A 21096-nucleotide genomic window follows, 5' to 3' on the forward strand; every position below is an offset into this window, starting at 1 on the left:
CCAGCCGGCTGGGGGCGTGGTCATGAGGTGGTTCTCGGGTGGGCGAGTCCATCGCGGCAGGGCCGGGGGGGGGCGTGGGGGACGTACCAACTGAGCGCGCGGGGAGGAGGGTCACAGCGCCCCCGCGCGGCCGCGGGAGGAGCTGCGGGCGCCGCTCCCGGCGCTTCCCCATCCCGGCCCTTCCCCATCCCGGCCCCGCGGGTTCATCCCTTGTTTTTATGTGCCATTTTGGGGGATTTAGGGCTGAACGAGGCGCTCCCGAGCCGGGCCGGGCTGGCCGGCAGATGAGGAGGCGCCTTCCCGCCCGCAGCCCCCCCCCGGAGCGATGACAGGGCACGGACACGGGTGTTGTGAGGGACGAGTTTAATCCAACACGCTGGGGAGGGAAACAGTGCGTTTAACTTTGCAAACAGGAATATTTACACGTGTCGGCGTTAAATAACGGTGTAAAACGCGGCGGGTGCCGAGGGAAGCTCGAGGATGCTGAGGCGGGAGCTGGTTCCCCACAGGCAGCTCCCACTGCCCTCAAAAGTCATTGTCCCATCAATAAAAGACACCCATAATAAAAGACACCCATAACACATCGCCAAGAAAGGCCAGACGTTGAAATTACAGATACAAACGTTAAAATAAATTAATCAGGGAAGCTCCCAGTCGCTCAGCTGTACCCGTGCTCTCCCTGCGCGGTCACGGCAACTTTGTCGTTGGATCTCACACCCAGAAAATTTGGGGATAAAGTTAAAAAGCTGCACCGATCAAGGCAGCTGAACCCCTGGGTGTATCTTGCTGATATTCCAGTAAGGAATAATGTCGCCTTTGCAGTCTGTAGGAAGAGCTTTGGAACCCCCTGCATGTTTAGTGACTGAAATAAATTCTGTCTCAGTTGGAGAAATGCTCTGAACAGCTTCAGGCTGCGACAGAGGATGACTGAGGTGCTCCCCGCACATTCATCACTCCTCCAAGTCAGTTTTCCTCTGTGCTCAGGTGCCACCCTGGAGCATTCCCCATTAATATCTAGGCTATGTATAGTACCAGCTTTTGGACCATAATACCTTTGTTGCATTCCTGTGTTAAACCCAAAAATTAGCTTTGCAGCTGCCTGGAAAAAAATACTGTAATTACAAATTTTGAGTAAAATCCTCAGGAAACAGTTGATCATAAGCTACAGAATGTTGTGCAGCTAAATTTGAAGAGAGACTTTACATGCCTGAATAGAAAAAAATAAAAAAGGAAAAGACATTTATCTGACCTATAGAGAGAATGAAAAATAAGAAATAAGTCAGATAATAAAACCATTTTGCTCTTATATACAGCAAATATTCCTGCCCAGCCACTCTGACATTTCCAGGCAGGATCTGAACAGTGGAGAAGAAAGAATAGATTTAATTCTACAAATCTTCTCCTGCATCTGCTGTTGTCTGGATTTTCACCTGCTCAAATTGCACCAGCACCCCGGGAACTCTGAGCAGGAGTTCTGAGGTGACTGAAAATTGGTGTCACTGAGCCAGTTTTGCTTCCCTTTGGCTGCCAAAGGGGCAACAACAGTGGAAAATGTGCGAAAACGGTGACATTCCACCTCTCATTCCATCATTGCTCTGAACTGCTGCGTGTACTTGGACAGTTCCTCGGTCCGATCCTGAAGTTCCCGCGTGGCGTCCGCGTTGGGATATTTTATGGCAGCGTTTTTGGTGGCCAGAGCCAGGTTCTTCAAGAGGCTGCAGAACCGGCTGCTGCTGTGGAGGACGTCACTCCGGGCATCCCTCTCCTGAGTCTCCTGGCACAGAGAATCCACCAGCTTCTGCCCCACCATGATGATCAGCTTGCTGTGGGAGATGAACACTTCGGGGGGTTGGTTGTTGTTCAGGCTGTTGGTGAACACCCCGATGGCTTTGTGCAGGGCAGCGAAACACAGCCTGCAGTGCTCGGGCAGAGGGATTTTCTTGGCACAGTCCTGCTTGCTCTGAATTCCAGCCTTTTTGGCAGTTGGCAAAGCCTGGAGAAAAGTTTAAAAAATTATTCATCTTGGTGTCACACACTGATTGTTTCTTTCATTGCTCCAACCCAAACTCTTATTTCATTCTCTCCAAATTGCCCCAGCCCAGGAGTTTTTACAATAACTTCTCTTCCCATAAAGTATTGGAAATTCTCCCAATTGCTTTTTTGCCCCTAAATACGATTTGAATAATGGATAGCACACAAAGTGCTGCAGCCAAACACCAATCCTCTACACAGTCTGGACTTGAAGCTTTCAGATAGTACAAAACATTGATCTTTAGTGGGGTTACGAATTATTAAAATGGGCAAAACAAGAGTCAATTTTGTACCAGTGCATGACAAGATATTTTGAAATACTAATCCTCACAGCCTTATCCCAAATGATGCACAAAGGCAAGAAAATAAATAGTATGACTCTGAACTGGAAGGGTTCATTAGGTTTGAGGAAAATAAATGTTTTTCACAATTTTCAGCAGTAATTCTAAGAATGAGTTCTGGGAAATGAACCATGAGAAGCAAATAGATTATGGATAGAGATGTGTGTCTGAATGCAAATTACTTTGAATTTTGGCAAGCACAGAAATCGGGGACTAGAAGTCCTGGTAAATAATAGCTTTCAAAGTCAGAAATACCTTTGGTTTTGAATCTGTGCTCTTCTTTGCTACTTCTTTACCTGAAATGATTTTCTGTGCCTGTTATAAATTAAAATGAAAGCAAAGTTGAAATGACTTACATAAAATATTTAAATATAAATGTGGTTTTCTCTTATTTCATGGGGAAACAACTACTTTCTCTGCAGCTTTCATGTCATGGACAACAATGGTACATTTACTGGAAGCAACTGTAAGTTTTTTCCTGTTAAAAATGTGGTGTCTCATCCTGCAGGATACAAGACTGAAAGCAACATCCACAAAATAACCTTTCCTAAATCCTAAGGACATGCCAGCATTTCTCTGTGAAACCAAGAGAGATATTCTTAGTAGATATTTCAGTAGTTCTAAGGAGAATGGTTCTAACAAACATCTGGAATGATTCTAAACAAACAAATCTGATAATTCACAGTAAGAGTTTGATTTGTTACAGCAAAATTTTCTATGAAAGCATGGCTTTCAATACACTTCGAGTAAGAAAGTAACATTTCTTGTCCAGTCATGTCAGAGCCAAACACAATGAACTGGCAAGAAGAGAACAAAAAGGCAAAAGAGAAGAAAGGATTTGAAAACCCCCAGCTAAAACCTGTCTCCCAAATGATTTTAAACAGATGATAAAGATGTTCTGTTGGTCTTGGCTGGATAAAATCTCAAACTCCAGTTTTCTTTATTGATTAAAATGACTCTCCTTCCACATGTGCCACCCAACACTGTAACAAAATCCTGAGTTACCATAAAGTCTGGAAAATGGGATGCAAACTGAATCTGGCACTGATGCAAAGGCAAAAATAGTGCCAGTAGCTTAATATCTGCAAACAGTGAAGAACATGGATAGTAAACCCCAGTTTTACTGACCTGTAACTGCACATAATCACAGTCCTCAGTGGCATTTTCCTCCTGTTTCTCCAAAGGCACCCAGCTCTGGCTGGGTTTGTCAGGAACATTTCTCTGGAGTGACTCTATCTCTATTCTTCTTGGCACTGGGATTTGTTTTGCCATTTTGTATTCTGGGCTCCCTTTTGGCTGCTTTATTTCTTGTTCCCTCTCGTTCTTTCTGAAGAGCAGCTTCCCGTTGGCGATGATGATGGACACAAACCTCTTGATGTCGTCGGGAACCGTGCGGGCCACCATGACGAAGCGGTCCAGGTCGTCTGGGTTGTTCTGGGGGCTCCTGAGGACCAAGGCCTCAAGTGACCACTTGCAGTTGTTTAGAGCTTCCCTTGTCTCCGTTAAAATTTGGAAGGAGTTCACAAGGATCTCTAACTGCTTTTTAATCCTGGTCTGAAGGTTGCTGTCAGTGAGGCGAGAGGCATTTCCCTTTATGGCTTGGGCAAAGGCCAGGAATTCTCCCAGTGACACCTTGATGTGATCCACGGCTCTGTGGATTTCCTCAATGCTCTTCTCCAGGTGCTCCTGCAGTCGCCACTTACTGCTCACAAAGATCATTAAACTTGCAACTGAGCTGGACACGCTGTGCTGCAGCCTGGTCAGTGTCTCTATGGCTACTTCAAGGTCCACTTTGATTTCTTTGCCAGGCTCTTCTGATGGTGAGGACGTAGAAGATAACTCAGCAGATGAGTTGGAGGATGTGGAGAGTGTGCTGCTCCTGCTGTCCACACTAGAAACAGATGAGACGTCTCGTCCTAATTTGGCACCTCTGGAGAGCTTTGGAGAAGCACCATGTGCTTGTTCTCCAGAGCTGTCACTGTTGTTTTCCATCTCTTTCTTGGGTTGCCCAGGGGTGGGCAAACCTTTTGGAATATCATAAACATTCCCTTCAGAGAGCTGACTCTCAGCCTTTGGAGCCAGGAGACTCGGGGGTACATCACAGCTACTGCTCTGTGCCAAAAGGAGCACGTCCCGTGAGGATGGAACGTCATAAAGAGGGATATCTGGAAGTGTTAATTTCCGTTGTGCCGGTGGGATATTGTATAATTGTGGATTTACCACTTTGGCTTCAGCATTTGTTGCTGGCACCTTGTACCTGGTTGGGGGGATATCATACAGCACCTGGTTCTCCAAGGAGTGGCCAGAAGGGTGCTGCTTTAATCCTGATTTTTCAGGTGATACTGGAATATCATAAATCCATTCTGACTTCCGAGGGTTTGGCAAAGTATTGTAATGTCCCCAGCACTTTTTCGGAGATTTGTTTTCTGAGGCATCAGTTTCTCTCTTGGGAGGGACATCATACAACTGCAACAGAGCACAGAGGGTTTATAAACCAGGAGCACAGAAGGTTTATAGATCACCTTTCTAAACAAGAAGTGAGAAACAAAACTGAATTCTCAGAGCACATAAACGTGTGCAACTCCACTGGTGTCAGTGGAACTGCACCACGAAAGGGCTGGCCCACGTTTTTTATTTTCTAAAACACACAAGCTGCACATATAAAAGGTAAAATATTTTGAGCCCAGGTGATTAGATCATACAGCAGTGTACCCAGCCGGGAACATCTGTAGACACTTGATTTTTTTCCCATTCATTTGCATAATCTGTCAAAAAATACCCTAGGCATGTGCACTAAGGAGCCTGTCAAAATCCTCTGGGATCCTACAGCCATTCGGGAAACCTGAAATACTCGGCACTCAACTAATAAAAAGTTTCCACTGAGGCATTTTCTTAGTTGTGAAATTTCAGAGTAGCCCTTTCTTCAAGGATAGTGCTTGGCAAACACTTGGGGGAGAGATGGGAAACCTGCCCCTCAGCCCAAGCCAGGTGTCACAGCACTGACAGATCATGTCCAACAAATCTTACTTACGTTGCCTGCTGGTGAGTCTTTCTGGATCCCAGCTCCTGCCTTTTCTGGGCTGGATGGGATGTTGTAAAGCTGCTCCTGCTCTGCCTGGAAGTTCTCGGTGGGTCTGACTGGCATGGAGCCCTTCCGTGTGGTGGGTGGAGTGGCACCGCTCTGGGAAAAGGGGAAAAAAACCCTGGGTGACTTTGATCCTTTTTAGAGCCCACCGAAGACTCTGGTGGAATCAAAGGCTTGTGGGAGCAGCTCCTGGTTTGGACAGCGTGGGTCACCCTCAGCCTGCAGGGGAGATGCTGGAGCCTTCCTGCAGCGCTGGGTGTGAGGGTGAGGCAGCCACCACTGGCACATCTGGCTTTGGGTCTGAGCAGGAATCACCCACTTACAAAAGGAGCTAACTCCAGGAAATCTGTGGATACCTTGATAATGATGGAATGGGCTCAATCCTACCCTGCCAGCTGCTGCCAGGATAAAGCACGTGGGGAGGCTCCATGGACCTGCTCCAGTCCCACCCACACCTTGCGTGGGAGGTGACAGGATGGGGCTGGGGCCTGGTGTCTGTCCCATCCTGGTGACCTGAGAACTCAAGGGAATGTGACATTCCCTCTCCTCAGGGAAGCACAGAGATACCGAGAGCAGGATGAGGCAACAGGAGACATTGGTGGTGGATGTGATCCACATGTTGCCCTCACCCTGGTCATGTCACACACCCATGGCGTGTTCTTCCCCACGGTGGGTAGGTGGGGTGGGCGACATTTAGGTTTTTTTTGAACATGCACTTGTGACTCTTCTGTAAACACCCTGAAATCATCCTGATCAAATGACACAGACACAGAGCACATTTCCTCCTGGATTCCAGGGCAGAGAGGGTGACACACTGATACTGAGAATTCTGTAGAACATCAGTAGTGTCAGTCTCTCTGACTTGGAATCCAGGAGGAAATGCCTTACTAATGGTAAAACTGAAAGTGTTCATTAGAAACATACCAAATTTAGGACCAGTTTATCGGAATTTCTAAGAAACTCAGGAGAACTGCTTCAAGTTTTGAGCTAAAAATAGATTATTTTCTTCCCAATTTTATGAAAAGCGATCAGGGAGACACTGGAATTCGCCTCAAAATCTACTCTGAGGTTTTACAGTGTGCCAGCTGCAGGGAGAGCACCGTGGCAGGACTCACCCGTGTGAGCAGGGACTCCCGGCGCTGTGTGGAGGGAACGTCGTACACCTCACTCCTGATATTTGGGGTTGACGCCCGGCAGGCCCTCGGGAGAGTAAACAGATGCTTGGAGGGGGAGAAAAACAATAATGAGAAAGCTGCACTGAGCAGGAAGCTCAGGATATCTTTGGAAACTCTTTTAGCTGGATAGGCCACCGTTGGAGTAATCACTCTTAAGTGATTAAAAACCTTCAGCTCTTCACTGAAGCTGAGGCAGGAACTGAGCTTAGAAGCAGGCATGGTATTCTTCCCCCACAGTTCTCCTTTGCCAGCATTTCTGCTGTATTTCAGGTGAGATAAGAACTGGCACATACAAATCAGAGACAATCTGCCTGAGTAACCACGGGAGTGAAAAGATTTGGAGAAAATCCAGCTTCACCTATAACTTCACCAATCTTTAGACTAACCAAAAGCAGAACCACCGAAAAAAGGAAGTGGGGAAATTTCTGCTTCTCCAGGCTCACAGAGCCATGGGGTCAAGCCATATTTAGTGTAAGAGCAGCAAAAAGGTGCAGGCTGAGCATTATTCTGTAGTTATGAAAGACTGACTCATTTGGAAGGACTAAACCTTGATGTCCTGTTAGCTCCATGAACAGGGAAGTCTGATATGAGAATTACATTATTGGTCTGTAGTCAAATTCTCCTGTTTGCTTAAAACATAATTTGAGAAGGCATGACCACATCTTTGGGACAATTAGTTAAGGTCCCAAAATATGAATGTTGAATAGGATTTGGGGTTTTTTAACCAATCAGTTTTGTTCCTTCAGCCTGTCTTTATCTCGGCTGTCCTCAGCTAGATTATAAATAGACCTTTTCAAGCCACTGACCCACAAAAACACCACTGGAGATGAGATGTTACAATAATTATTTGAAATTAGAGGTAGTGATCTCCATGTGAGTGTTGTAGTAAGGTAATTTAGGGGAAATATGGTAGAGGAACTAGACTTCAGCCTTACAACTGCCTGTTTCAGCTTTGTGAAAACTCTTAGCTCTCATCTGAAGAAAGGAGAGGAGGAGTGAAGATAAATCCTCTTAGTGCTCTATGATACAGAATCATCGAATCTCTGAATGGTTTGGGTTGGAAGGGACCTTAAAGGCTGTCCAGTTACATCCCCTGCATGGGCAGGGCTACCTTCCACTATCCCAGGCTGCTCCAAGCCCAACCCAGCCTGGCCTTGGACACTTCCAGGGATGGGGCAGCCAGAATTTCTCTGGGCAAACTGTGCCAGGGCCTGAATATATGAGCATCTTTACTTCCAAACAGAAGTGTAAAAGAGAATTCCCTGAGCAGAAAGGGTAAAACATTAGAGCTATCAAGAAAATCATCCTTAGCCCAGCTCTGTTTTCAGATGGACAAATCTCACTATGCGGCAAAAATGAAACTCACTGGATATCACATCCTACTACTTTTTAAAGTCCTTTCAGTGACAGTAAAACATGAAGGTGCTCTGTGCACAGGCTCTGAGGGATTTTGTTTTGTTTTATTGCTTTCAATCACAATGGTTTTACCCAGCTGCTCAGAGGGCAGCTGAGCATGCCAGGAGCTTTGCCAGTTGTCCCACAGGGTCTCTGTGGGGCAGTCCGAGTGTTGCAGTTCGTCCTGGCCTTGCTCAGGCTGCTCTCCCCAAGCCTCCCCTGCATCTGGGCATAGCTTGTGACCACCACAGTGCAGTTGGTGTAGGAACAGCTGTGACACTGTGCAAGACACAGCTCAACTCTGAATCTCTAGGTCATAAATGCAGGCTGGGATGTTTCCTTTTCATTTTTGGTTAGAGTAGACAAGGCTTAGGTGTGTAAACTCAGGAAATGAGACAAGAAGAGCCAAGGAGCTCTTCTGTTGGGTCATTCATTCAGACAATGAATAGATGAACATTCTCCACCTGATTTGCTGGCACAATGTGGAAAATTTGTCCCAATCTCGCATTCAGTTTGCAAGTGGCTCCTTTAGGATCAGGAACGTGGAGAAATTGGATCACAGTAAGCGCAAAAGGGTCCTTTGTAACTCTTAGCTTGAACTTGCAGTTATGGGAACTGCAAGGTCTGCACTGCAGCTGCAGTGCTGAAAATTAGGTTTCAGTCACCAGGGTTGCATTGAGTGTGTCTGTTTTCCAACACCCATCTGCCACACAGCAGGAAGCAGCACCTTGGTTTCCATGACTCGCCTCCCAGCACAGGGGGAGGAAAGGTGGCCCCATAAATCAAATGATCATTAAATCAGCCTGAAAGACTGTATATCTCAGGGCTCAATTTCCTTCCTTTTCCTTTTTCAATTAGTATTTCTAATGTGATTTTCCTATACAGAATAAATTGCCACCCAGGGCTGAAGAGCTCATGGAACTGAACAAAAACCTTGAACTCCGTCCTCATTTTCTCTGTTTACCTTTCATTATAAAACATTCTCCATTCATTTTTTCTGGAAGAAAGCACAATTTTTTGATCTTAAGACAACTGATACAACATGTACATGTTCCGTGTGCAGATGGATGTAAAGACCCCACATGTGCCCAGGGGACTCTGGATGGTCACATGCTGTGAACAATCAGAGGAGAAAGTTCTGTGTCTTGTTATTTTAACTTTGGGCAAGGTTTGTAAATAATTTATAGATTCTCCCAAACAAATGGTATATTCTTTGCTTCCTGCCCCGTTTTACAGCTGCTTTAAACTGTCAAAAAAATGAGAGACTACAGAATATAGAGACTCTCATATGTTGCTCAGAGCAGCGTTTCTCACATAATGCTGTAAACTGTAGTAGAATTGATGGGAGTTTCCTAAACACCATCATTCTTTTGCTGCAAATTCCACTGAAAAGCTCAGCCTTTGCTATTTTCCCACTCCCAATGACTGTTTCAATAATAACATCTGTTACTTTCAGAGGTGTTTGTCTTACCTGGTGTATGGAGCTTTTGGTCCTCTCACTGAGCAGCTGCGCAGCCAAGGCTGGCACCTGATATATGGCTTGGGCAGGCGTGGCAGAGAGCCTGGTTGGGGATTTGACCCACCCTTCCATCTTCTCGTAGGTGGACGACACCACGGTGGGTTTGGGGCCGGAGGGAACCTGGTAGATGTTTTGTTGGCCCGCTGGCAGCTCCGAGGGGTCGCTCCGGGTGGAAGGAGGCAGCAGAATGGTGGGAGAGAGCAGCTGGAGCCGGTTGGCAGGGGCCAGGCCCTGCCTGCCATGAAGGGAGCACTTCCACCAGCCCTCACTGCCGAGGATGTGCTGGTCCAGCACGGTCAGGATGTCTCCCTTGCGGAAGGCCAGCTCATCCGAGCACTCGGCGTTGTTGTCGTACAGCGCCTTGGCCAGGGTGTTCTGGGGACACAGAGAACACCAGCATTGCACTGTTACACCTACAGCAGTGTTCACTGGGATCTGGTTTGGGGTTTATCCCCACCTCGATTTCAATTTAATTCAAGCACGGCTGCTTTCACACCAAACCACCTTTCTCAGAGCACTGGTCTCAGAGGGTTAAACTTCTGCCTGTGCAAACTTCAGTGCAAACTTTAGCCTGTGCCTGCTATGTTCAGTGCATAAAGAAATAGATAATAATAATTAAACACTAAGGTTCAATCCCCTTTCAGTCCTCTGTTCAATCCCCTGCATGGGTCATTCACTTAAGAGTTGGACTTGATGATCCTTGTGTGTCCTTTCCAACTCAGAACATTCAGTGATTCTGCAATAATACTACAATATATTTCTTCAGCACCTTTTCCCCATGAGGCTCTTAGAGAGCACTGCTAATATTCATTATTTAGACATATTATATTAGACATATATATATGACACTTATAAGCTAAAACACAAGAAGTTCCATCTCAACATGAGGAAGAACTTCTTTCCATGGAGGGTTTGGCAGAGCACTGGAACAGCTGCGCAGGGAGAATGGAGAGTCTCCCTCTCTGGAGACATTCCAAACCCACCTGGGTGTGTTCCTGTGTTATCTGCTCCAGGTGACCCTGCCTGGGCAGGGAATTGGACTGAATGGTCTCCAGAGGTCCCTTCCAACATTAATGATTCTGTGACTAGTTATGAACATTCCTATATAAAGAAGAAGTGTTTTTCCCATTGTCATTCTGTGAATTCTTCATTTCATTCCCTGCCATGGGCAGGGACACCTTCCACTAGCCCAGGCTGCTCCAAGCCCTGTCCAACCTGGCCTTGAACACTTCCAGGGATGGGGCAGCCACAACTTCTCTGGGCAACCTGTGCCAGGGCCTCACCACCCTCACAGGGAAGAATTCCTTCCTGACACCTAATCTAAACCTCCTCTCTGTCAGCTGGAAGATGTCAGTTAAAAAAATAAAAAGTATTAACAGCAGGTGGCTTCAGTAACCTGAGGTATTTGTGCAAAGGGTAGAGAAAGCTGTGGATGAAGGTTTTTTTCAGTACAACACAGAGTTTGCTTTCAGCTTTAAAATGGGACTCTGCTTCCCAGGCAGAGGGACACTGGCTGTGTCTCACTGTGAGTTTATCACAAAGTGCAAGTAATGCCCAAAGAGATAGCACCCAAATAGGAGACGTGATGCCTTGTATTTTTGTCCAGAGCATTTGCTGTAAAGCAACAGCTGGTTTGAAGCTGCAGCAGAAGAACCCCAATTTGTCAGCTCAGCTGGTGAGAAGGGCCCGTTGTTGGCTGCACACAATCCGTGCTCGGGGTGGCCACAAACAATGGCCTGTTTGTGAGCCGTGGGCTCGTCCCTCAGCAGCTGCCAGGGGGGGACAACAGCCCCTTTTACCTTGTGTCCCAGCCTGGTTTTAGCCCTGAACATGGGAGTCCCCTTTCTGTTTGGACAATGCCAAATGTTGCAGTCAGGCCCCCAGGAATCCCCCCACAAGCACAGCCTGGGGCTGGCCTGGGCTTCACACGTTGTTGCAATTGTGGGGAAAAAAAAAAAAAAAAAGGAAAACAACCAGCTTTTCCTATTATTCATCAACACTTTGAGATCCTTGTTGCTGGACGCTGTACAGACCCACTGAAGAGTGTTCACCCTGTTCTTCATCCCTGAGGAGGATGAGCAGAGGAATTCTCTCGCTCTTTTCCAGCGTGAAGAGCCTTATCCAGGCACACGCAGGAAATGGGTGGCAGGGGCAGGAAGCCTGAACTCGGAAGTGGAGCCTGGCAAAAAGAAGACTGTCCTTCCTAATTGCACCAACACAAACAAGAGGGACATTTGGTTCACTGTGTAGTTTTAAAAGGCATCTAAATGTTGACATTCCTCCAGCTGTCTTTCCTGTGGCAGCAGCACACTGAAAATGTTGCTGGGCCTAATTCTTTAATCAAACAATGTATGAAACAACACGTCTATTTTCAAATCCCATTTCTTTTAGAGTGAGTATGCATCCAGCCCAGAAATATCAATTCACATCTAGTCTGCACGTGGTAAGTAGAGTTACTAAGAAGCCATAGGACGCCATCCTTGTTCCAGTTTGCCTTCCAAAAATACCTCATTTTTAAAGACAACTCATCCCAGCCAATTTATTTTGTGAATACAACAACAGGAGGAGAAATTCTATAGACAACATTTCCAGGAGGTGGGTGCTTGATCTGACTGCACAGATTGCTGAGGTCCAGCAAGCCTGTCTCCAGTGATGTGGAGTGAGGTTGTCTGTACTCCAGGCTCTGGATCATATAATGTTTGCCAGAAATCCAGCCCTATCTACACTCTCAGCTCTCTGAGACATGTGTGAGGGATCACTGTGACAGTCCCTTCCTATCATAAGCAGAAGCATCTCTGACCTGCCAGTGACTATAAACAAGAACTGCATTCCCAGGGTTGCAGAGACCTTTGGGGATGCTCAGCTCAGAGGAGGCCGTGCTTTGAGGGCAGTGGCATCTGCATTTTTTCCCTGTTAGCCAGAGGAAATTGTCTGTCCAACGTGTCACCCACAACGTGCCAGCCAGGGCCAGCTGGGTGGAGCTCTTTGGTATTTTATGTGATCTTGTTAATCTGTCCTTACAATAACCAATGTGTAATAAGCACTAAACCAACACAGACGAGATCAAAGTGTTTTTCCTCCTTTGACATTTGTTGTTTCATCCCTTTCATTAGCACCGAAAAAACTCTCCTAAGACAAAGAACATCCTAAAAAGCTGTTCTAGCCTCACGAGAGAGCACCTTGGCTGTGACTTTTCTCTCACTGAGCAGATTTTAATGAGATGATGGCAGAGCACAGACCTCTAAAACAGAGGCTGTGTCCCCTGCAGCCCCTTCCCGAGGCTTTGTGCCCCCTCCAGAGCCCAGGACTGCCCGAGGGCAATGCAAATTTGTCACACGCTGAAGGGTTTTACAGTGCCCTGGAAACAGCTTCAGTTGAAAAGTTCCAGTGTAGATGGAAGTGTTTCTCCTTCGTTTGACTGTGGATCTGATGCTGAGAGACTAAATTCCTCCTGCAAACTGGACTTTTTACACTTTACTGTTTGCATACCCTTATCCAACCATGCTCCCCCTATAAAACCCAACAGCCCTTGAGAGTCATAGAAGTGAAAGCTGTTAACTCATGTTTATTAATGAAGAGAGGGGAAATTTTAATTAAGAAGCAGTGAAGATGATCAGTGTACAGTTCTATAATATAAAATTCTATACTCTCAAAATGGGAGTACTCACAGACTGACTCTGTACACACAACAGGAAAAAACACCCCACTAGTACCAAGATCTCCTGATCCCTCTCCTATCCCAAGGCCAATCCTCAGCCTATAGGACTATGCAACAGAAAAAAATATCCTTATAAAACATATGCAACTGTTGCTAGAAAAATCCAAGTGATACCCAGTGATGTGTGCCAAGTGACAGTTTGAGTATTTTTCCTGAAAGCCTGACACAATAATTTCTCTACCTCCCCTTCCCACTCAGTTTGTGTTCAGAAATGTCAACTTATTACCACAGGTTATTTCACATGATACACGGGTAAGGCACTACGTCACAGCATCTCAAATAAAACAGTGTTTTTCATTTAGTGTCTTCAATTTGCTTCTTGAAAAACCTATTGAAGTAATGTAAATAAAGAGACAACTTTAATCATGGGAGGTTTTGTGTGGATCAAGGTAATTTTTTCTCAGCTGCATTTTGCACATAAATATCTGTGTAAGCACTTTTACTGCAGGAAAACGGGACTTAAAATATTTGAGGAGGAAGAGACACAGCTAAAGGCGTCGGGTTGTGTTTGCTAAACAGTTCTGCTCATGCATCAGTGACACCTCTGACATGTTTACAGAGCGGCTTCCAGTTAATCTCTTCATCTCCCAACAAAGCCGGAGGAATAAACATTCTCCATCGTCCATTAGCTGGGAACAGGCTTCCCAGAGAATTCCCTTTTAAACAGCAAACGACTTCGAGTCATTTCAGTTTTGCCCAGTTACTTGTAGACAGTTCCCATCGTCAACAACCCCAGGAAAAAGGAGAATTTACCTTAAACGATCAGATCTTTCTTTACGTGGAGGTGCCTCCCTGTGGCCATGGGGCTGCACATCCCTCTGATGTGCAGCGTTTCCTGTGACTTGCAGAAGGTCCTTCTACTGCATTTTTTTGGTTTGTTTATGTATTTTGGAAAATAAAAGTTCATGTCATACAGAAGTTTTGTGTGAGCTGCAATGAGGAACCCTTGTCAAGACTTGCTTTAGTTGCCTATCCAACAGTTAATTGATTTTGGGAGGGTGGAACCAGGTGCTAACCAGCAGGTTTTAAATTCTCAAATGGTCAAATCAGTTCTTGATAAAGAGTTCTTGATAAAAGCAGGACCACTTAGAAATCCTGCAGCTTCACCCAAGTCAGTGCTGCACGAGTGGCAAATACAAGCTGGTTCCGTTAATTTTCCCCAAACTCTCTTTTCTCCACAAATCTAGTTAATCAAATTCTAGCTGTGATAAAATCAATAAAGCTGGCAAGTGCAATCAGGATTTCACACCATTCACAGCATTTTTGCATCTGTGGTCTCATGGCCAAGTTCAAGGGAAAATAAACTGCCATTTCCTGTTGTTTCGAACCCTGACTCTGCGTGTAGTTCTGGGATTTGGGTCCTCCTACTAACCGAAGTTTTTTGCCCATATGCACCCAATTACTTTACTTTTTAAAGTATCTTAATTATGTTTTACAACAACATCTATTTCCAAACATGGATTTACAGACACAGAAAGTTCTGATGAGTACAAGTTCTCTCCTGTTCCTCAGAAATAGATGCTGCACAGCCACTCCTTAAAGCAAGGTCCTTGCCTTCCTTCTTCTCCCTGCTCAGGGAACACGCAAAAAATTCCTGGAGCAGGTTGTCAGGAGCAAATTGCACATTTTTCACGGGCAGGGACTGCTGTGTGTTCCTCTCCTGGGTGCACAGGTGTGACAGGATGCTGTCCTTGCATCCCATCTGACCTGTGGTGGAGTTTCTGCCCATTTCCTGGATGTGGCAGAAGCGACAGCAAGAGGAGAGGTCGGGGTGGGTGTTTTCTGATTCATAATGAATCAGCAGCAGCACCACAACTCCCAAATGCTGTGGCTTCCTGCGTCTCTCTCACTGCAGTTATCTACCCCCAAAATCGATTCTTTTCTTAACACTTTGGACAATGCTGCAATGGTAATATTGCTGAATAAATTAATTAAGTAAATTGAACAGATTAATAAACAAGTTATTTCTGAATAAATATTACTGACATGGCAATATTTCTCTGGGAAAAGGAGCGGCTGGTTCTCCACCTGCCCTAATCACTGGTGTCCGTCGCCGCTCCCGGGTGGCAGCTGGACGTTCCCCTTTCCCTGTCATTAGCACGGGACACATGGTGACAGTGCAGACCCTTCCCGAGCCACAGCTGCCAGGGATCAGCTGTGACACGGCGAGTCATTCAGTTGTGTGACAGCCAAAGCACAAAGCCAAGGCTGGGGGTCCCTGTGCTGTGGGGGAGTCTGGGCAAGAACACTGACATCTGACTGCAAAATGGGTTTGATCTGTCCACCCATTCCCCCCTCCTCCCACAGGGAGAACGGTATTTCCTAAAAATGAGCGCTGCCACCACTCCTTTCCTCTCTTGAGCTTCAGTTCTCCTTGCAAGCAGCACTGCAGGACGTGGCCAGTCATTATCCTAGAGAGCACAGGCTTTCCCAGGCTCACATAACTCATATTGAAATTACGTGACATTTTTCTTATCACAGCATGACTCAGGTTGTTGAAACATTTCCATTGCCTCTTTTCTAGGAATCAGTGCAAAAAACATCATCTTTTTTTTGAGATGAAGTCCAGCTCAGGCGTTAATCATTTAACCGCCTTGTTTCCAAGAAAATAGGGAAATGGCCAGTCAGGGTCATTCAGTATAGCTTTTTAATAAGGCATATTATGCATGGTACAGACCTTTATCCTCCTTAGCCATATTGTCCTTGATAAAGCATTTTTTTTTCAGCTTAACTTGGATTATATTTTAAAAATTAAGCCCACGTGCTCTGTTAGTGATGTGCAAATTGGACAAGCACATGCACAAAGGGACCCTGCCAGATGCAGATTTTACACTACAAATGAAATCGGTAAAGTCATTAAATTAACTGCAACAGAAAGAAAAGAGTCCAGTACTTACATTAACCTTCATTTTGTTGCCTCTTATTTCCCTGCTAGTCCATCACCTGAGGAGGAGGATGATCTCCCCCAGCTCGGTCAGTGGCTCAGGCAGCACTGGAGGGTCTGGCTGGAAGCCTGGAGAGGGAAGGCTCAGCCTCTGGCACCTCCTGCTCACTGGGAGCCCCAGGAAAGGGGCTCTGGGGACTGGAGGGAGCTAATTACGTAGCAGAATTATCTGCAGGGAGCCACTGGGCTGCAGCTGGGGATGGTGCAGGACACACAGACATCCTTCCTGCAGACACCCCCGGGAAATGCCTTCCCTGCTCTGAAGAGAAAACCCAGGACAGCAAGGCTGGACCAGAAAAAAGGATTGGATTTGGAAGCATTTTTGCAGCAGCAGTTTTACTCCTGGGTTTTGGTGGTGGGGGTGGTGGGGGTTTTGTTTTGTTTTGAACTTAAAAGTGGTTTGAGACTTGATACGCTTTGAAATTTTCCTGTTCAGGTCTCTAGAAAACTTAGCAGGTCCCTTTTGTGCTTATGGAAACCCCAGCAAAGCAATCTCACTCTGCATAGGCGGAAAACCCCGGGAGGAAGGCTAAACATGACCTGCAGCTGAAGGGTTTTGTTCCTCTGGCTATTTAAAAAAATTTAGTATTATTAAACGATAATGTTATTTAAAATTATTCGTGGTTGCTGTTTGCTCAGCAGCAATTCAGCCCAGATCATGCTTATGCAAATACACAGGTTTTACCACTTTGGACTGGGGAATATCTTGGTGTTTGCAAACTTCTTCTGGGTTTGCTTTTGTACATGCTGCCTTTTCTCTGGCAAAAGCCTTTTCCTTCCTCTTTCCATGGCAGCTTCAAGATGAAATTAGACCCTGGCTCCCAAAGCCACAATCACTTCACCAGGAAAGACTTTTGCATCTTGAATAGAAAATGCTGAATTGAAAATGCTTTCTCAACAAAATCTACACCTCTGGGCTGGGAGCAGAGCACCAGCTGATGCAGCTGCCCAAAGGAGAAAGAATTCCTGGTACAAAGTAGCCCATTTGAATGTCATTGGGGTTTTTCTTTTCTTTCTTTTTTTTTTTTTTTTTTTAATATTAGAACCAGCAGTTTTACTCCTTCAGACACTCCACGGAGATGATAAAGAGCCATTCAGCTCCTACCCTGGAATTTTAAAGGCGTTCCAGCCTTTGAAATGATGGAGAGTACAAATAACAAAGCCAGGATTTGTAGTCACAAAACTACTTTCAAATGCAACTAAATGTTCTCTTGAATGAATCCCAGAAACCTCTGTGAAGGACCTGGGGTGGACTGAGGGTACCCCCTTCCCCCCCCAAAAAAATAAGGCAAGTTGAGACCAGGAAGGGGGAGGAAAGGTGTTTACTCAAGTGCTTCCTTAATTGTTCGTGGTTTATTCTTTCTCAATCACCCAAATCAGAAGTTTGTGTTAACAGGTATTAAATTACATGAGGTGAAAATTCCCTGGGTCAAGACTGTTTTGTGCATGACAACTAAAGTTTCACCTTTAAGAATTCCCCAGGAAAGCTGGGCATTGAGTCTACTTCCATCCCTGGCAAAAGCCCAAAGTTTATTATCTGAGGCCCAGGAAAAGAAAGACTTCACCATTTTCTGTAGTATTTCCTCTTAGCTATTGAAATAACTCCTTGCTCAGTATATCAACTCTGGCAAATCCTATTTTGAAACATATTATTTGCTCTTGGATGTTTGAGATGGAGACTGGGGGGTGACAGCAGAGCTCTGGGACTGCAGGTGAACACATGCCCATGGGCAGAGGGACCCACAGAACAAATCAGAGAGTGAGAGAATGGGTTGTGTTGGAAGGGACCTTAAAGATCATCTCATTCCAATCCCTGCCATGGGCAGGAACACCTTCCACTAGCCCAGGTTGCTCCAAGCCCCGTCCAACCTGGCCTTGGACACTTCCAGGGATGGGGCAGCCACAGCTTCTCAGGGCAACCTGTGCCAGGGCCTGCCCACCCGCACAGGGAACAATTTCTTCTTAATATCCAATCTAACCCTATTCCTTGTCAGTTTGAAGCCATTCCCCCTTGTCCTGTCACTCCAGGCCCCTGTAAATAGTCTCTCTCCATCTTTCCTGTAGCTCCTTCAGGCACTGGAAGGCCACAATAAGGTCATCCCAAAGCTTCTCCTCTCCAGGCTGATCAATCCCAACTCTTCCAGCCTTTCCTCCTAGCAGAGCTGCTCCATCCCTCTGATCATCCCGGTGCCTCCTCTGGACTCACTCCAACAGCATCATGTCCTTATATTGGGGACCCCAGAGCAGGAGGCAGCTCTGCAGGTGGGGCCTCACCAGAGAACAGCAGAGAGAGAGAGAGAATCCATGTCATTCCTCACATACGTGTTTGTGGATGAGATGGGAAGATGTGACCTGGGCATTTCAAGAGAGACAAACCTGATACCCGCTTCACGTGTGTTTCAAACGCTCTGTTTGTCCTCTGGCAGCAGCACAGCCAGTGTTGTCAAACAGCAGGAGCGCTATTTCGTGAGCAGCCCGTCGTGCTCACAGTGTTTGAAGCTGCACTAAGGGGTGCAACGCTTCCTGTGCAGCCTGTGCCACATGTGGGTGCATAACAACAAAAAATAACAACATTTTCTGGCTGCACTCACAAACTGAATTCATTTTTAGAAGGTGGAGTAGCTGGGGCACAGGAATAATTGCAAAATGTTGCCATCACAAGAACACTGCTCAGGGTTGGTGCTTCAAGGAGTTCAGATAAGAGAAAAAAAACCTCTTAATGTTTTTTTATTAAGCATAATATTCAAATATTATAATAAACAGTACTGCCAGGGTAGTAGGAACCTTATAAACAGTTCATAAATGATGTAACAGAAATAAGTTTGACTTTTTCAGTTATTACTCAGCTGAAGTTGACTGGGTGTGCTATGGCCCTGTCTAAAGAGCTCACAGCCGAATGGGGAATCAGTTTGTTACCATTACATTTATTTACCATTGACAATCCATTTTAAGAAAATGGTAAATATTAAACCTAGAAATAGAAAATTTCTATGTATAGAGGTGAAAAATGTCCTGCCTCACTTACTGTGACTCAATGTGAAAAATAGCCCCCTAATCTTTACACGCCTCAATGGAAAATTGAGCTCATACTAAGCTTTCCCCCCACACACTAAATTTTCTATCAAATTTCCAGGAGGCAGCTTATTTACAGCAAACACTGAGATCACAATCCAGCATGAAAATCACAATTTCGTAACACTGCCTATTAGACTTGCAGACAGCAGGACAATGAAGGCACTGACTTGGAATCAAGACTTTAGCATTCTCTAACCCTTACAGCTGCAGCAAGGCATTTTAGCTATGTATATATATAAAATTAAACTAGATGTAGTATGAATACACAAACGTAAAAACCTGTATAAACTAGTTTCCAGTCTTTCAAAATAAAAAAGAATAGTGCTTCAAAATGTTTTCTGTTTTGCTCTTAACGTCGAGAAATTATCTGTCACGAAACGGGTCACCTGGGCTGTCACTGAAAGCCTCTGACAGTGTAACCATGTCTGTAATGTCACTACAGGATAGCAGTAAGACAGGTGGAACTTTCAAGTTATATATTTGTAATTTCACAAATGTGGTTATTAGATGTACGTGTTATTTAGGAATCCTGCTTTGTTCAGAATCCTCCCCAAGAAAACCTTCCTTTCAGTCAATTATTCTGTCACAGTGAAAACCACAGGGTGACATCAGGTACATGAGCATTGTAAGAGCCTTCTGTCCCCTCAATATGAGAAATCCAAACACTTCACAGGGTCACAGAATCATTAAGGTTGGAAAAGCCCTCCCAGACCACTGAGTCCAACCTGTGCCCGATACCCACCTTGTCACTCCCCCGAGCACTGAGTGCCATGTCCTGTCATTCCTTGGACACCTCCACCCCCTCCCTGGGCTGCCCCTGCCAATCCTGACCACCCTTTCCATGACTAATTCCTCCTGATGTCAAACCTGAACCCCTCCTGTCGCAGCTTGAGGCCATTTCTGGGGCCCAGAACTAGACACAGAACTTGAGGTGTGGCCTCACCAGTGCTACTTCCAACATCATCACTGAATTCAAACACCAAACCCTTCCCTTGGGCCCCTGTTTCTCACTCGTTCATGTGCAGTGCTCAAAAAACCAGACATACCTTTGCAGTTCTGTTGACCCCTACGTTTTCATCCATTGTTGTCATTCCCCAGCGGCACCACTTGAGCAATAGAGAGACTTGCAGCAGGATGAAGAGACTTCAGCCTCGCACAGGCGCCATGTTCTGGAACTGCACCTCAGGGAAGCCCATCTGACAGCTCTGCCCCAACAGCACTCAGGAGCTCGGTGAAAAGATTCTTATGAAAGATAATTTCTGTGACAACAGAGGAGATAAAAACAGGACAAAACACAAACCAGAAAAACCCAACTGGTGACCAGAAGTGAGAAAAAAAGTCTGTCTGCAAGTGGAATTTTCCTTGGTATATCTGTCACTAACTTGTCGCAATTAACCGCAGTGGGAAGTCTCACCCCTCTTTTGCTACATGTTCCTGTGTTTCCTCTTTTAGCAACACAGTGAATACCAGGCAGTGGTACCACAGGGAGCTGCACAGGGCTTGATAAGAACACGGCTGCCACAGTGGTGCAAATCCAGGATTTTGAGGCCAACAGTTTTCATGGCTTTCGAAGTAGTTTCCGCTTTCGTGGCGCTGGTAGCTTTTGGCCACGAAGGGGCTTTGGGGGAGCTGGGTGTGTTCCCAGCCCCGCCTGGGTGGATGCTGATCCTCCTGCCTGCACTGCAGCTCCAACAGGCCTGGGAAATCCACAGCTCCTGCCCCAGTGTCCTGCTGAGGGAGCAGAGCAGTTGTGCTGCAGCACATCTGAAGGGTCCCCTGCAGCCACACCGCAAATTTCCCAGCCTGAACCACA

The 21096-nt window shown here is 45.9% G+C and overlaps 1 protein-coding gene across 1 annotated transcript; it reads right to left on the bottom strand.

Moving 5' to 3' along the window:
• Positions 1 to 1579: 1579 nt before the first annotated feature.
• CASS4 (Cas scaffold protein family member 4) lies at positions 1580 to 20365 on the bottom strand. Its single transcript, XM_027881213.1, has 7 exons — positions 20330 to 20365; positions 9499 to 9921; positions 6573 to 6677; positions 5404 to 5553; positions 3501 to 4838; positions 2628 to 2687; positions 1580 to 1993 (listed from the first exon to the last, which is right to left on the bottom strand). The coding sequence occupies exons 1-7, from the start codon at positions 20363 to 20365 to the stop codon at positions 1580 to 1582; spliced, it is 2526 nt and encodes an 841-aa protein (XP_027737014.1).
• Between the last annotated feature and the right edge of the window lie 731 nt (positions 20366 to 21096).

Source organism: Empidonax traillii, unplaced genomic scaffold (genome assembly GCF_003031625.1).
Source record: "Empidonax traillii isolate 1590-97213 ecotype Southwest subspecies unplaced genomic scaffold, ASM303162v1 scaffold86:size2944007, whole genome shotgun sequence".
Taxonomy (NCBI): Eukaryota; Metazoa; Chordata; class Aves; order Passeriformes; family Tyrannidae; genus Empidonax; species Empidonax traillii.

What these genes read in the sequence shown, in the direction of transcription:
- CASS4 (XM_027881213.1), bottom strand. Translation starts at nt 20,365, where the DNA reads ATGGATGAAAACGTAGGGGTCAACAGAACTGCAAAG. An exon ending in CCAAAAGCTCCATACACCAG is followed by an intron (nt 6,678 to 9,498) that starts GTAAGACAAACA and finishes TCCCCCTCCAAG; the next exon opens with CATCTGTTTACTCTCCCGAG. An exon ending in GGGAGTCCCTGCTCACACGG is followed by an intron (nt 5,554 to 6,572) that starts GTGAGTCCTGCC and finishes CCCTTTTCCCAG; the next exon opens with AGCGGTGCCACTCCACCCAC.